At 35.0% G+C, this 15,908-nt stretch overlaps 4 protein-coding genes across 5 annotated transcripts; all 4 read left to right on the top strand.

The window, feature by feature from the left end:
* Positions 1-5,747: 5,747 nt before the first annotated feature.
* Positions 5,748-6,446, top strand: LOC136798760 (ribonuclease P protein subunit p29-like). Its single transcript, XM_067055429.1, has one exon. It carries the CDS (start codon positions 5,748-5,750, stop codon positions 6,444-6,446), a length of 699 nt encoding a protein of 232 aa, XP_066911530.1.
* A 1,051-nt stretch (positions 6,447-7,497) lies between these two features.
* Positions 7,498-9,371, top strand: LOC136798729 (retinol dehydrogenase 12-like). Its single transcript, XM_067055385.1, has one exon. It carries the CDS (start codon positions 7,514-7,516, stop codon positions 8,501-8,503), a length of 990 nt encoding a protein of 329 aa, XP_066911486.1. The 5' UTR covers positions 7,498-7,513; the 3' UTR covers positions 8,504-9,371.
* Positions 9,372-9,788: 417 nt separating this feature from the next.
* LOC136798708 (putative glutathione-specific gamma-glutamylcyclotransferase 2) lies at positions 9,789-15,514 on the top strand. Its single transcript, XM_067055363.1, has 4 exons — positions 9,789-9,794; positions 9,977-10,070; positions 13,641-13,732; positions 14,703-15,514. Exons 1-4 carry the CDS (start codon positions 9,789-9,791, stop codon positions 15,225-15,227), a joined length of 717 nt encoding a protein of 238 aa, XP_066911464.1. The 3' UTR covers positions 15,228-15,514.
* LOC136798728 (uncharacterized) lies at positions 10,954-13,522 on the top strand. Of its 2 annotated transcripts, none has more exons than XR_010845429.1 (2): positions 10,954-13,275; positions 13,413-13,522. XR_010845429.1 is itself a non-coding variant. In XM_067055384.1 (2 exons), exon 2 carries the CDS (start codon positions 12,029-12,031, stop codon positions 13,019-13,021), a length of 993 nt encoding a protein of 330 aa, XP_066911485.1. In that variant the 5' UTR covers positions 10,954-11,622; positions 11,760-12,028; the 3' UTR covers positions 13,022-13,522. The 2 variants fall into 2 exon arrangements, 1 of the variants encoding a protein (XP_066911485.1); XM_067055384.1 differs by having other exon boundaries at positions 10,954-11,622; positions 11,760-13,522.
* Positions 15,515-15,908: the final 394 nt, after the last annotated feature.

Genomic DNA, 15,908 nt, shown 5'->3' with positions numbered 1-15,908 from the left:
ATAGATTTCGACTGTTTTCCAAAAATTTGTTCTTCCAAAATGAGTCTACCTCTAAATGAAGTCGTTTTATTTTACCACTGGGGTCTAATTCGCGAGTGTAGAAAATTTCATTTTCAAAAGTTTCTTCTACGAGGAACAATCTTCAATCGAATACAAGAAAATCGAGTCACTCGTTTCGGGGTGAAGTGGATAGAAATTGACGGGGCGCCATTCGGAACATAAACAAACACTCTCTATATTCTGTGGTGGAGCAATACCATTTTTCAAAAATTACGTTTTGCCGAAGTTATAATTTGAATTCATGCAATTCTCACAAAGTAATTATTCATTAGATGGAGCGTCATAAAAATGTAATACTTAAGGGATATATATTTGGGTAGTACGTTTAGTATCATTGATAATAAAATTTTGATTAGTGTGCGCTATGAAAATTGTTGGTTGAATGCACGATAGAAAGTGCAATGTAAGAAAATGAAACGTCTCTGAAAGGTCTGACTACATTAGCTAAATCCAAGTTTGTTTTTTTATCTAACGTTTGCGTTTCGTTCCAGATAAAATGAAAAGGGAGAAGAAGTAAATAAATGATTAAAAAAGAAGGGCATTAGAGAAACTGGACAACTTACGAAAATATCAAATTTTCATCGAAGCATCGACCGATAGAGTCAACACAAGCACATGGTCGTTATATTCCGCGGTTACGATAGATAGCATTGAATTTAAAAGCAGAAAAATATCATACCCAGCAGGTGCGTATTTCTTTTAATCCCAGAAGAGTCTAGCATACCCACACCTCTGTTTCACATTCACTGGCTAGGTTAGGTTAATAGAAAATTCGCCCGATAAAAACCAGTGTACATATCCCGCTGTTTTACGGACGTTATAAAAGAACGTTGTTTTGACGTTTAGCGTCCATAGAATACCCCTGTCTCAAGTATCCACTGAACTTCTACTAATGCCCCATGAAAAGCTAACTTTTTCCAGTTTCGCAGCGATACTGGGTGTGATATAGCTGGGCCGATAAAAAGAGTAGAGAAATTTACCTGATCATCGTATATTTTTGTTTTTCCGTTATTTCAGGTGGTACTGAACAATCTTAGATACTTGAGAGAGGAGGAAGATTATCAATAACGCTCTGGTTGACTCTAAGATTTGTCGACAAAATGATAAGAGAAAACGTATGATACACCCCTGTATCAGTGACCCGGTCACAGATCCCGTCTCGATGGAAACCGGTGAAAAAATTACAAAGAATAACCTAACTCTAACACGTTCACTGTCAAACCATTTTCAGAAATTTGACTTCATTGAATTTCATCGAAAGTTTGACTTTCAAAGGCTCCGGTGGCCTTGGTTCTGCTTTAAGTGCGTACCGATCGACGCAGAATTTAAGGAAGATTCCAAAAATACAAAAACGAAGCAAGCAAAAGTATCTGTATCGAAGGTTACGGCCCTTGGAGAACTGTCGGTATTTTGACACCTCTACTGCAACAAGGTCAACCCGGTCAAAATCGAAAAAAATTATTAATGAATTCTAGGAATAATGCTTGAAAGTGAATTTTTCCATACTCCAGCGAGAATTGAAAGATTACAAATACAGACCCGGTGTGTGTGACGTTTTACTTGTTTCATAACTTCTCCGCTGGTCGATTTCAAATTTTCACTGAGTTACTGAGACAGGGGTGTTACAGTGGCACTTAAAGAATTCAGAACCAGCGTGGAATCGCCATGAACACAAAGATAGGAGACAGTATTAATTCTATATGGTATTCAATGTTCAGATGCATAGTATACTCGTAGTTGGCAGCAAACTTTTTAAGCTCTTATTTTGAAAATATGTATTTTTTATTCTTTTCTTAGCGAAAGAAATTACTTTATAACATTGTCTCTCTCAGTGCCCGGTGAGAACTTTTATGCCCTTTGGGAAAATGAAGGATAAAATACGGTAAGGAATATAGAAAATAAAAATTTCTCGTGTTCTTAAATATCTGGGGCATATTTTCTCACCGAGCCGATTATTTATTGCCAATTGTTCCACTAGGAAGGGGCTCCACCGTGTCATACATTTTTGCCCCTTTTCCCAATTTCCGCTTGCAGAAATATTTACACCCCTGTCTCAGAGTCAGAGATGATTTAAGCCAGGGGATACGAGACCTCCGAGAGAATGAACAGCATATGAACGAACGGAAAATTATGTCTTGCTTCATACTGTACCATGTCTCATCATCAAGCCTTTAGAGATAATCCCTTTCGTCGAAGATATTTCCTAGGAAGGACGAGAGATCGAGGCGTCCATTTCTTTAATAAACGTTCTTATCCTGGTGTTGTAAAGTGTCTGTAGCCTTACCCTTCCCACTATCTTCTTCTGGAAAATAATACATAACACATAAACTCCTAAATTATCACTATACAAAATATACAAAGACATTGTATTCATATGAACAACAATGAACAATGAGTGACTATTAACATTTGAACATTTATTCCTAGCTACTCTGAAAACTAACAAGCCTCTTGGGATAGTGTGGCAGTAATTAAAAATAACATGATGACGGCATTTGATATTTTTTAATTATTCAATAATTAACTCCTTTCCATTTCTCGGTTCCGTATCACTTAACTACGCCTTCAACTTGGGGCGCAAATGGGCGATTCGCGTTTTAACGCGAACAATTTTCCGCCCTAACTTTAGAATGAAAATACGAAGAATAGACATCGTTTTTCGTTTAGTGAACCAAAGATTGTATACAACTGGCTTTCGTAGAACACGATGCCAAAGGAATCTCCAATCACGGTCGCTTCATTATTTCTTATTCGGCATTTCAAAAAAGGGTCCGAAAATCAGAAGGTTTTCTTCTTCAATTTCCGAAGAACATGTTCCAAATCTTCGAAGCCATATTTTTCCGATAGCTTGATCAATCAGTGAACGGGATCTGAAAACAGAATGAAAAAAGACATCGTCAGTGAAGTATGAGAGGCAATTAAACAAAGTATCCGATTCACCCCGGGTATCCGATTCACCCCGTCTTACGGTACTGCTTCGTTTTTTTTTCTTCGGGTCAGAACTCGTACCAGACCGGAGCTTGGAGTCCCCAGTGGCCCCCCGTTTTCAGAGCATGTCGCATGGCTGCCCCCAAGGAGAAATTACAACATTAAAATCCTGCCCTTGAACTCTGTGTACCCACTCAAAAAAGCTGTTAAAAAGCCAGAAAAAGTGACAAAATAGGCTATTTTCCAGTAGTTTTGCCCCTGAGACTAGAAAATTATCAAAATTTTACCCCTGCCCTTGAAAATGGACACACTCTGCCCCTGAGATGTGAGAGGCCCCTATAGAGCTCTGGACTAGGCCAAGCCAAGCTAGCGAAGGAATGACATCCCTGAGAAGTTTATACCAGTGCATGGCCAGGCCAGAAGTCGGCCCAGTGGTATAAGGCGTTGGGTTCACGCACTATAGGGATCCCCTGATCGAATCGGGTCAAGGTCTACTTTAAAACTTTTATCCAGGTTCTGTTATTTCATGTTTTTTGGGTGTAGATTCTGAAAAAATAGGTCCGATATCCTGAAAAGTTGACGGAAGGGGGCTACGGGACCGTATAGGACCTGTCCGGGACCGTAAAGGACCTGTCCGGGACCGTAAAGGACCTGTCCGGGACCGTAAAGGACCTGTCCGGGACCGTAAAGGACCTGTCCGGGACCGTAAAGGACCCGTCCGGGACCGTAAAGGACCCGTCCGGGACCGTAATGACCCCTCCCCTCGTGCCGGACTGGGTAGGTCTCACGACTTTAAACTTTCTGGAGACGTCAAGCATATCAAATGGGGGCCAGGCTACAGGCCGCGCAAGGTACGCTGCAGGACGTTCCTGTACGGAAGATTGCCGGGCCGTACGGCGTTTTTAGCTGGTCAAATTTTCTGTGAGGTATATAATTAATCTAGTTCTATCTTAGTTATATCTAAGGGAAACACTCAAACATAAAATCCCAAACAACACCCCGGGAAAAAGGTGTATTAGAATGATTTTACAAGCGAGTGCATTCCTTTATATACGAAAAAACAGCCAATGAGGTAACCAACTGCTGATTATGGATGGTTATGGGTGATTATGGATGATTATGGCTGTATCCGCGGATTAGAAACACCGATGTAAAAGGTACAGCGAGATCGAGTAACTTGCATCAGTGGAGGCTAAGGGGTCAGTCACAAATCGATTCTAGGTTAGAAGAACGTCAATTGACGTTTTAAAAGCTGACCCACCCACCCACACCCAAAAACGTCAAACACCTTGATATCCCCGAAAATCGATAAAAACTGCCTTCATTGCTGTTTTGTCAGCTATCTTGATTTTCACTACTTTCGCATAGTTTATATTTAAAAAAAAAAAGAAACGGAGATAATTTCTAAACTTGTTCACAAAATTCCCGTAATCAATTATCTCCGTAGTATGTAGCGACAGAAAGAACGGCCATCTGCAAAAATTCAAGGGCCGCTCGGGCTGTCAAACAAAGAAAAGACAGAAACATCAGGCCGTTTGTTTTGGTTTTCAAAACAAACGAAGCGATCAAACACAGAAACATGGCGAGAAGTAATATTTGGCATGGAATGAAAAATCGATGTTTCTGAAAAACGTCAATAACCTTTAACCCACCCACCCATATACGTCAATTGACGTTCTTCTAACTTAAAATCGATTTGTGACTGACCCCTAACATGCATAGCCCCCAAATAAATGACCTGGCTGGTCATTAAAATACAAAGTTAAATCAAAATAAAAATGGTAGAGTAGAGCTGCGAGGGGAGCTGTAGGGGTAGTTGTATTTTAATGACAAGCCAGGTCATTCATTTGAGGGCTATGCATGTTAGCTTCCACTGATGCAAGTTACCCGATCTCACGGTATAGACCTGGCAGCCTAAGCCTAGGCAAAACCTGGAAATAAGGCTGTTGCATTTTATTTATGAAGTAAAACATCATCTCCCTTTCTATACTGTACCTAAACTTTTTCCTTATCATGGGATATTCAATTTTGACCTACCATGTCCCACAAACTGACAAACTCTAGCTACAGCCTTGGGTGAAACAGATTGAGTGAAACTTTTCCTCAAATGGTTTAAATTTGTCATCTTGAATACACCATTTAGTAGTGTCGACTGCGCACGCATCCAAACAATTTTCCATAGTTTTGATTTTAGCGATCGCTCTTTCTCGTAAAAAAAACGGTAGGTAAAATTCCGGTTCTTGTAAGGAAACCTAGCAGTAGGTAAAGAACTCCTTTTAATCATAACTTCTTCTCCTCTTGATGCAATTTTTGTGAAATTTTCAGGAGAGATCCATAAGATTATCATTAATATCATTTTCAAATATCTAAATCATTTTCTTTAAAGGAAAGAAAACAAAAAGAAATTTTTACATTCCTCTAACCTTCCACAGTACTAAAGTGTACATTTCTACCTACTGTTTTTACAGTGGAACACGGTGGAGATAAGTAAAAAGTGGGACTCCTAAACGGTGTATTAATCTATATATTCTCTCTTGTAACTAATGCCCAAAAATGTTATAAATAACGTGCCAAAAACTGGGAAGCCTTAGGCGTGGATATTTATATGTCAAAAGAAAAGTATTACAATGTAGATTTCATAAATTGCCGTTAATGAAATCAATTTTTTGTCTTTTTTGAAAAACTATGGAAGGCCTGATTTGGTAGAATTTTTATTTAACCATTGATTAATGCTGACTAATATTCTGTTTAGAAATGAAATGGCTACAAATAAAGTAGATCTGAAGATAGATTCATTGAAATTTCTCTATGAGACCCCTTTAAAGACAGAAGTTAAGACTAATGCCCAATTATTGGAAGAATATCTAAAAGAAAATGCAATAAACAGTAACCACTCTGATATTGAAAAATTGAAAGAAAGATTGCGGTTCAAACCCTTGCTGTTAGAGAAATCACTTGTTGGTAATAAGGATAAAAAGAAAAGGATAGGAAAAAGGAAAAACACCAAACTTGGCAGAGTGGCAATTAAAAAATTGAATCTCTACAAAATATCAAAAGATGAACAAAAGTATGATACGTTTTTACCTTTACACAATCTTTGGAAAAACTATGTACGAAATTTATATTTGCATAAAAACGGAAAAGTGATGATAAGAGCTGAAGAAAGAGTCTTGAAAATAGACTATCATGGTGCTAAAATTGAGGTGAAGAAATGTAAATGTGAGTCATTTGTTGGAATCTCTGGAATCATTGTCAAAGAGACAAAAAATATGTTTGAAATTATAACACAACAGAACGAACTTAAAGCCTTACCAAAGAGGGAGACGTTGTTTGAATTTCTTATTCATGGACATAAAATCAGCATATATGGAAATGCTATTGTTGGACGACCTGGCGAGAGGATGGTCAAACGATTTAAGAATACTTATGAATCAGATATGATTTTAGATAATTTGTAATAATTTTTTATTTAACTTATTTATTATTTGAAGATATTTTGAATTGGAATTCATTTCTTGTTTTATTTTTGCTCTTCCTCAACGAAAGCTTTTGTTGGAATTGTCACCATTTCATTCTTTGAAAACTTAACCCTATTCATACTAGGCTTTTAGGGGCGGTTCAATACTAGGGGGCTGTTCCTGTGCCACTCATTAACTTTTGATCTAGTTGGTCTTTTTGATGATGACGTCAGTCATTATGCCCAAAATTAACAAAAACCGAAAATCTCATTTGTTCTTTTGAATAGCCATTGTATTCTAACAAAGGCTTTAGAAAAAAGTTCCCTAAGTCTAAAATGCTTATTTTATCCTAAATAATCAATAAATTACGGTTTAAACAATATATTTGACATAAAAAATAAATTTGCATTGGAAAAGTGTCAATTTTTGTGACACCTTAATGTCAGAAATGTCATCTTGCTCAAGGTGTGAAAGTTTTAGGTGTCACAGGGTGTCAAGTTTTTGTTTTGAATCTAAATAAAAGTTAAGAATTTACAGAAGATTTCATGCCACAAAAGCTCTATTATTTCAGGAGCTATTAACAATAGTTCCACCCCGAACATAAACAGCCCCCCCCCCTAGTACGAATAGGGTTAAACTAGGAATTTCTTCATACTTAAGTCACAGGATAAGAATCTGATGTTACAAAGATGAACTGCAATGCAATGGTTTCAATATCCAAAAATTTAAATCTAACCGTTTGTTTTTGGATGACATAATCTTATGCGTTCCAGGGTACTATCTGGCGCTATCAATAAGCATAAAAAATCTGATAGAAGTGCACAGGGAAAGAGGTTGAATTTTGTCTATAAAGTGTTTGTCTTCTGGTTGAAAAGAAAATATAAAGAAAAAACTTACAGCTACAGTTAACTCTGATTCGAATAATCCAATGCATTTTTCGAGGTTTTCACCTTGAGTTAAAAATAGCTGAATGATAGAAGTTTGAAATAACCGTGAGTTCACTCTATTTTGAACATTTTTCTTGTTTTTTTTCTCTAATTTTAGGTAAAAATCTTTATAATCTTCAAATGGACTATGATGCCTTCTTATGGTTTGTGATAATCCCATTTACATTTTATCTTATACAAAAGTGGTGTAAGAAAGACAATGAATTAAATATATCTGAAAATAGACTGGATAATAAATTGGTCATTGTCACTGGGGCAAATTCAGGAATTGGTTATGAAGTTGCACTTGACTGTGCAAAAAGAGGAGCCAGTGTCATTCTAGCTTGTAGAAATGAAACACTTGCCCTAGAAGCTCAAAGGAAAATCATCGAAATGACTGGAAATAGAGCTATCGAATTCAAAACTCTTGATTTGGCATCTTTCCAATCTATACACAGTTTTGTTGATGAGGTTTTAAAAGAAGAAGATTCTATTTATTGTTTAGTCAATAATGCTGGTTTATTTTGGGTACCTTACATGGAAACTAAAGATGGTATTGAATCAAACTTCGGTGTCAATCATCTTGGTCATTTCCTGCTGACAATGCTTTTACTACCCTTATTAACCAAAGAGAAAAGTCGTGTGGTATTTGTCGGCTCGTTGATGTATATGTTTGGTAAAATCCATTTCAGCGACCTTAATTTTGTAAAACGCGGCTATGATTTTGTTGCAGCTTATGCGGATAGCAAATTAGCAAACATTTTAACAACTCGTGTATTAGCCAAGAAACTTAAGCAGACAAGCATCAAGTTTTATTGTGCTGATCCTGGTATAGTTGCAACAAATATTGGTAAAGGATCCATCTTGATGGGTTCTTTCTTATACAATTACATTCTGAAACCTATTCTTCAGTTCTTTGTATTTAGAACTGCGAAAGAAGGTGCTCTATCTGTCATATATTGTGTTTGCTCAGAGGAAATCGCGCATGATAGTGGAAACTTTTATACTATATCAGGCAGGGAAAAACCATGGGCTGCTGGTAGAGATGATAAAGCTGCTGAAATATTATTCAACAAAAGCATGGAGCTTTGTAAATTAAGCTTTGCATCATTCTCAAATTTCATAGAATAATATATATACATTTGGATGTTACAAAACAATTGTTGAAATGTTATTATAATGTGAAATCTTATAACTTAGATTTACACAGAGCTTTCATACAGTATTCAAAAGTTCAAAATCTTTCTAAAAATCATTTTTTGAGAAGAAAAAGGTGACGAGTCTGGATGAGTTCCTTCTCTTATACACGAGAAAATAGCTCAAAACTTTTCTAGTTTTTTTTCTTCAGAAATTCAAACTTGTTTACTTCTTTATTAAACACCCGGTAGAATACCCAATTTTTCAACTATTTATATTTCTGTCATTTAAAAGCCACCCTTACTTTCCAAAAAGGAAATTCGTTAATAATTTTTTAATATTCTTTTCTTTTGATGATATACAAAAAATGCTTTATTACCCTCAAAGCTTAAAGGTAGAGCATTTAAGGCACATAAAAATTATCACGATTTTGGTAGATATGTAATATTTTTTGAGAATGATTTGAATTTGATCGAAATTGTTCCAATCATCGTCTAGTTACGTTTACTTTTTTTAATGACTTTAAAATGATTTTATCATAGAATTGAAGTAATGAATATTATTGTTTAAATACTGACAGTTTCATGTTTTATTCAAACAATCCTCAGTTGAAAATATATTTTTTTTTAAATGATTTTACATATTATATTTTTTACATATATATAATCATATACAATTTTCCGTAATATATGTTAATAATAGTTATTTTTAGCATTCATGACCCATTCAAACGATTGTAATTTATGTAAAGAACTTAATTGATAAATGTTGCATTTTTATATAATTATTTTTATCGAATTATTAAACTAGAAACAATAAGTAAATTATATAACAAATTGAAATACAAGCTAAATTTCTAACGTGATCGAAATTGTGAACAAAACCAGCACTAGGTCAATGATAAATTGTTTGATTTTATTAACTACCACAATTATTTTCGAATGGATAGAACAATATCTTTAGAGGAAGAAACTTTCACGAAAAGAGGGAAGATTTTCAAGATTTTTCACGAAAATCAACTTTTGTACGAATCATCTTTTCGGAATATTTCGTGGAATCAAATTTGCCTAGAAAAGTTCCTTTTTGTGAAAGTTCTTTTCACTGAAATTTCATTGCCAGACAGTCAGGGGATTTTACTTTGTATTATATTTAACTTGAAAGCTCTTTGAATGTGTTGTAGAACATCTTTCTATATGAAGCTATGAATAGTATTTTCATTTAACCAAGTAACACTTCTTGCATAAACCAGGCAGGTATAGCTAGGACTTGTATTTAGGGCATGAACGTAAACATTAATCATGGACAATCTTATAAATTGTATATATCTTATATAAAAAAGCCATTTGGCTTTTTAGTTTGTGGTGTTGGCTTATTTTATAGTTTTCCTTAAGTTGTCCTACTCTCTTACTTATTTTCTCAAGAATAATAACAGTTTTTTTATCCATGTTTGTGTTTTCCTTTATGTAGCAATTAATATACCAATATGATCCGTTGAATGCGAAAGGAGCTCGTCGTCAAATCAAAAAAAGTGGTATCCATGGAGATGAAACATTTCTTCCTGGTGAGTGTAATTACGGATCATTAAAAGATGATTTCATTTCTCATCTTTTCTTTTATTGATTTTTATTGATCTAAATTGGAAGACTTTTCAATATTTCTGCTGTACTTCCTAGCTGTTTAGTTTTCATTTTCAGTTTATATTTCCTAACATCTGATGTCACAGAAGTTCCCCTTTCCTCACCTAGTCCTGCTGAAATAAGGCATACACGTTATTTTTAAGAAACACAATTGTAAGAAACATGAGGCTCAGAATGCCTAAAAACTAAGAAACATGCTAAGGCTGAGAATGAGAAAATAATACTTTTTAATTCGGTTTTTTAAGAACCTGCCAATCAAAACTGATTATGTCAAAAAGTTTAGAAATATGTAAGAAACATTTAAGGCTCAAAAGTTCGATTCCTAAAGAAACATTGATGCTGCCTGGTAAAACTAGTTTCTTAAAAAAAAGTGTAACCTTGTCAGCAGCCAGGTAATGATACATGTCTTTCGTTATGACCAGGTAGAATCTCAACACGTGTACATAAATGTCTAGGATGGACTATTATATGACCTGAAAGGATATGTTGGTTTTTAATGCATTCTTTCTTGTACGTGTCTACGAGATTAATGTCTCATATCATCTTTATATCGTTGTGGTAAATATTCAAAGAATAATGAACTTTCTTAAAATTCAAACTATATTCATTCCAGTACAGCTTATACATCTTTATGATGCTATTTTCAGGCTAGATGTCGAGACAGACGAATCCTTTACTTTAGTGCATAGGCTGGTGTTGGTTAGAGATTATTACATAAAATGTAAAGTTCCAGTACTTTTACATTCTATATTTTCATCTATCTTTCAAAAAAAAAATCTATATTTAGAGAATGTAAGTAAAGATAAAACTAAAACAAAAAATGGAGAAACAAAGCCCGACTTTCGATCTCACTTCATTTCTAACCACTGTTACATCAACCTTTCTCTATTGTTTATTTTCTCAACCAATCAAAACATTTTGTTCATACTGCTTTTAACCAATCAAACAACATCAAAAACCGACCAACCAATCAAATTACAGTATAGCCTTCCACCTGCCAATCATCTCCCATATGAAGGAAGTCTGTTGATCATGAAAGCTTTACTAGTTATTACATCAGGCGAACTAGTAAAACACAGTATATAAGAAAGCTCAAATCCCATCAATTTCATTCCAAAAGCTGACAAAAAACGGAATGTGTAAAAAATTAAATTTGAAACATTTTCAACATGTTACTGCCGTAGGGGCAGTATTTTTCTTTGTTTTTGTAAATAGTTTGTAATTAAATATTTTTTGTTTCTTGCTTGTATTTTATTGCTAGTTTATGTCATTAGGATATTTTAATTGTTGTTTGTTAGGGTCTCATGTGTATTGCGTGTTTTGTACGATTGTAAATGTTCTGTCCCTTGTGAGATACGTCGTATTTGTGTCGTGATTTGTGAATGTAATAAATTGTGAGCAGTCTTGTGTGTTTGTTGGAATAGAAGTATGAGAGCTGTCGTGCTAATGTTAGAGGTGTTCGCCCACAGTGTTTTAGTAAGTGTTTATTTGTATCTTTTGTATATATTTCTTACTTAACTTTGTCCTTGTATTCTAGTCTAGTACTTTTACTTGTACTGTTTTCTTGTGTTATTTTGCTATATTTAAGACTTTGTACTTGTGTTTATTTATAGCCGTTCAATATGTGAAAGAGAACGCGTCAAAACCATAATGGGTTTATCCTTGCTGTCGTTCATGCCTGACAGAGTGGCCAACGGCAGTAATAGTAAAACACTAAGAACATTCGTTGCACTAAATTGGACAGCTGTTTGCAAGTTCGTTGGATCAACAGAGGAGCCATCGTTCTTGAAATCCGTTGGGATTAATTATATTTGGATGGTTTTATTCAAGAGTGTGAACTTGAAAACCAATTTGTTGTACGTATGAGTTCTGTGGTCAACAAATGAAGTGTGCCATGTCAAGCCTGCGTATTCAAGATTATATTGTTGAAAGAAATTACTTCTTTGAAACTATTTCAGAATCTTTAAGTGTCATCAAAAGCTTTTACAATAAAGATGATGATGAAAAGCATTTACATTTACATCGTATCTGTTACACTTGGGAATATCAAAGAATCGTTCCCATTATTAATGAATTTGAGAACGTCTATACAAAGTATCAAGATGTATTGAAGTTGATGTTATCTAAAGATCAATATGAGTTCGAGTTATCGTTTGTTAAGAAATTTATTCGTCATTCATTAGATATAATAAACAAGCCACCTGATCACATCATGCTTGTCCTTGTGCCAATCATTCATACCGCAGAGCCTCTTGAAATTCAACGTGCTGAGAAGGTCTTACCAGTCCGTTACGAAGTTGTTTCCGAAGTCGTTGAAAAGGTAACGCGTGTTAGTGGTAGGAAGTCAGTAAGAGATATTGAAGTATGTGAATGCCACGTGGCCGAGTCAGTTGTACCGTTGGTCCAAGAAGCTGTTGTGGTTAAAAATCCGATGGTGGTTAAACTAAACTGTATAAAAGCTGTAATTGAAATTCAAGAAGAAAACTTTAGCTGTGATGTAAAGTGCGAAAGTGACGTTGTTTTCAATGAAGCTTATTCCAAAGATCAATTTCAAATTGGTGACAAATATTGTGATTTGTCAAAGAACTTGGGGAACAATTCAATCGCTGAAAAGGAGAGATGTTTAGAAAGTTTTGAGGAATCCATGTTTTTGAGAAAATTTTATTGTAAGATCTTTTTGCGATTGTTTTGGTGTTATTTTTTGTTTTCTGATTTTCTTTTGTTCTGTTTCGAGACTTCCGTTTGTTTATTGATTTGTTCAATGAAGCGTCTTATGTGTTTGTTATTTGATTTGGTCAAGAATTTATTCTTGACGGTGGGGAGTGTTACTGCCGTAGGGGCAGTATTTTTCTTTGTTTTTGTAAATAGTTTGTAATTAAATATTTTTTGTTTCTTGCTTGTATTTTATTGCTAGTTTATGTCATTAGGATATTTTAATTGTTGTTTGTTAGGGTCTCATGTGTATTGCGTGTTTTGTACGATTGTAAATGTTCTGTCCCTTGTGAGATACGTCGTATTTGTGTCGCGATTTGTGAATGTAATAAATTGTGAGCAGTCTTGTGTGTTTGTTGGAATAGAAGTATGAGAGCTGTCGTGCTAATGTTAGAGGTGTTCGCCCACAGTGTTTTAGTAAGTGTTTATTTGTATCTTTTGTATATATTTCTTACTTAACTTTGTCCTTGTATTCTAGTCTAGTACTTTTACTTGTACTGTTTTCTTGTGTTATTTTGCTATATTTAAGACTTTGTACTTGTGTTTATTTATAGCCGTTCAATATGTGAAAGAGAACGCGTCAAAACCATATGGGTTTATCCTTGCTGTCGTTCATGCCTGACAGAGTGGCCAACGGCAGTAATACAACAAGTTCATTTCAACCATGATTATCACAAAAGAGAGTTTATTATCACATGATACCATTTACATTTTCGGCTACGGCTCGTTGATATGGAAACCAGATATCGAATATACCAAGAAGTTCGTCGCTTATCTTTCAGGTCACGAGCGACGGTTTTGGCAAGGCAGTCCGCATCATCGTGGAAATGTACAGAAACCTGGACGTCTGTTGACTTTGAAACAAAGCCCAGGAGTAAGTTTTGTGGTTGAATCAACGGATTAGAATAGGTGGATTAAGAACTCATAGAAAACACTCCTCGTTAGGTTATCAAACTTTTTTACGAGTTTGCTAGCAATTAAAACTTGATAAGTTGTAAAAAAGTTGTAAAAAATCATTACTTTCAACATTTTCATTGGTCATTACGTATCACGTGGTACATTTTAAATAAGAAAATGCACTTTTTTAGCCCTTTCTATCCAATGCAGAAATTAGCCAAATAATTTGAAATTTATTTTCCTAATTCTAAATACAGTCTTCTTTCACCAGTATGCAACCCATTCGTGACCCATCGATAGTTTCTTAGTTATAGACCATACGTTAATTTTCACTTATCTGAAGATTGCCATTGACAAAAGATTAAAAATTTACATTAAAACTGGTCTAGCGTTTGTTGATGCTAAAACTTAAGTGCAGGATTTAAAATATTTGCAAAATCATCAAAATTGATCGAATCATAGGACAAATTCGTTTTCGAAACTGTATAAATTGGAAAATTGTTCTTATAAAAACAATGAAAAAACTAAACGAGGAGTGCGCAGAGTCATTTACAGATTTTTCTTGTAACAATGAGAAGACAATGGATCTCTCTTGGGAGCAACGAGAGAAGTTAATCCACCTATTCTAATCCGTTGGTTGAATCTATTATCACCAGCTAATACACTGCAAAATAATAATCGTTGTAAAATCGTTGTAAATAATAAGAAGCGTGGTTTGTTAGGATTCCTGCGCAGTCTTCTGAAAATAGAGTTCTATGACAAATATAATTATAACAAATGGAAACCCTAGTACTTTCGTATCTTTCTTCATGACGGGTTAATTACAAAATAGCGGGCTTGCTGCGAAGATATGGTCTTTTTTAGCTTACACGTATATAGAGTATGCAACTGACGTTCAAAGCTAATGCTTGTTTTTTCTCTATTATAAATTTCTCTTGAAATTTTAGGGGCGTGTATGGGGCGTTGTATACGAAGTCAAAGGAAAGGATAAAATCAAAACAGCATGTGATCGTTTATACGTTCGAGAACAATCCATCGGATGTTATGATATGAAAATGTTACCGGTTTACTCTAAAGATAGTGCTGCGTTCCATGGTAAGCCTATACCAGCCATCATTTATTATGCAACGCCACACAATCCGAACTACACAGGGGACGAAGGAGAAGAAAAAATTGCCAAAATTATCGCAACCTCGCATGGGGTATCTGGGCATAATATCGAGTATCTGTTCCGGCTTGTTGATTTTATGCGAGAATCTCTACCGAATGAATCGGAACCACATTTATACACGTTGGATAGTTTAGTAAGGACCAAAGTTGGACTTTGTTGTAAAACACCTCTGTCATGGCGTTTATTGTTGCAATGTGATGATCGGTTCCGTAGAATTGTTGGCTCCGGGAAAGAGAATGTCCGGCGTACTTTGAGTAGCGAGGACGAACAAAAAAAGTCTTCAATGGCCGTCTGTACTTAGAGACGTCTTTTGTTATATTTTTTATTGTACCAAAAATATTTGGGGAGGGAGCTATTTTGACATTTGAGCAAGTTTAAATCATGACCGTTTTGGCGGTTTTAAATAGCTAATTTTACTATGATGATTTTCTGAAAATGTCTTTACGAACCTTCGCTCTACCATAAATTCTTAATCTTCAACTTTAGTAAATTTAATAATATTATTTAATATTTATTGAGTATTAATTTTCTATTTATCTTTTCTATATGCGCAGATTTAATAAATAAAAGTCGGACTCTATACTCTAATTTAAACCTTACACTTTCTGCACCCCAAAATGTCGGTGAACCGCAAAATGTAGGTTTTGGGTTTGACGTCCACTGAAATTTCTTCAGTGTTGTACAGCCAGCAAAAACTTTTAGAAATGGATAGCCATGAATATAGTGCACCGGTCTATTGATGCACATCACATCGATCTCCTAAATCATTGCCCATGATTCACCCCCTTCTCACACACCCGGTAGGATTTTTTCAGCCAATGGGGATATTAATGACAGACTGAAACTTGATGGGGATTGATATTCCCATATTTTTTATTGACTGGTGATTCGTATTCTTTTGTTTTCAAGTCAGAAAATTAGGTGGGGATGGGAAAAACGGGATAATATTTTGCAGTGAGGATTGGTTTGTTTGATTATTTTA

Source organism: Clytia hemisphaerica, unplaced genomic scaffold (assembly GCF_902728285.1).
Source record: "Clytia hemisphaerica strain Z4C2 unplaced genomic scaffold, Clytia hemisphaerica genome assembly, whole genome shotgun sequence".
In the NCBI taxonomy this organism is placed as follows: domain Eukaryota; kingdom Metazoa; phylum Cnidaria; class Hydrozoa; order Leptothecata; family Clytiidae; genus Clytia; species Clytia hemisphaerica.
The sequence above is the reverse complement of the archived record's forward strand: the minus strand, read 5'-3'. Positions and strand labels throughout refer to the sequence as shown.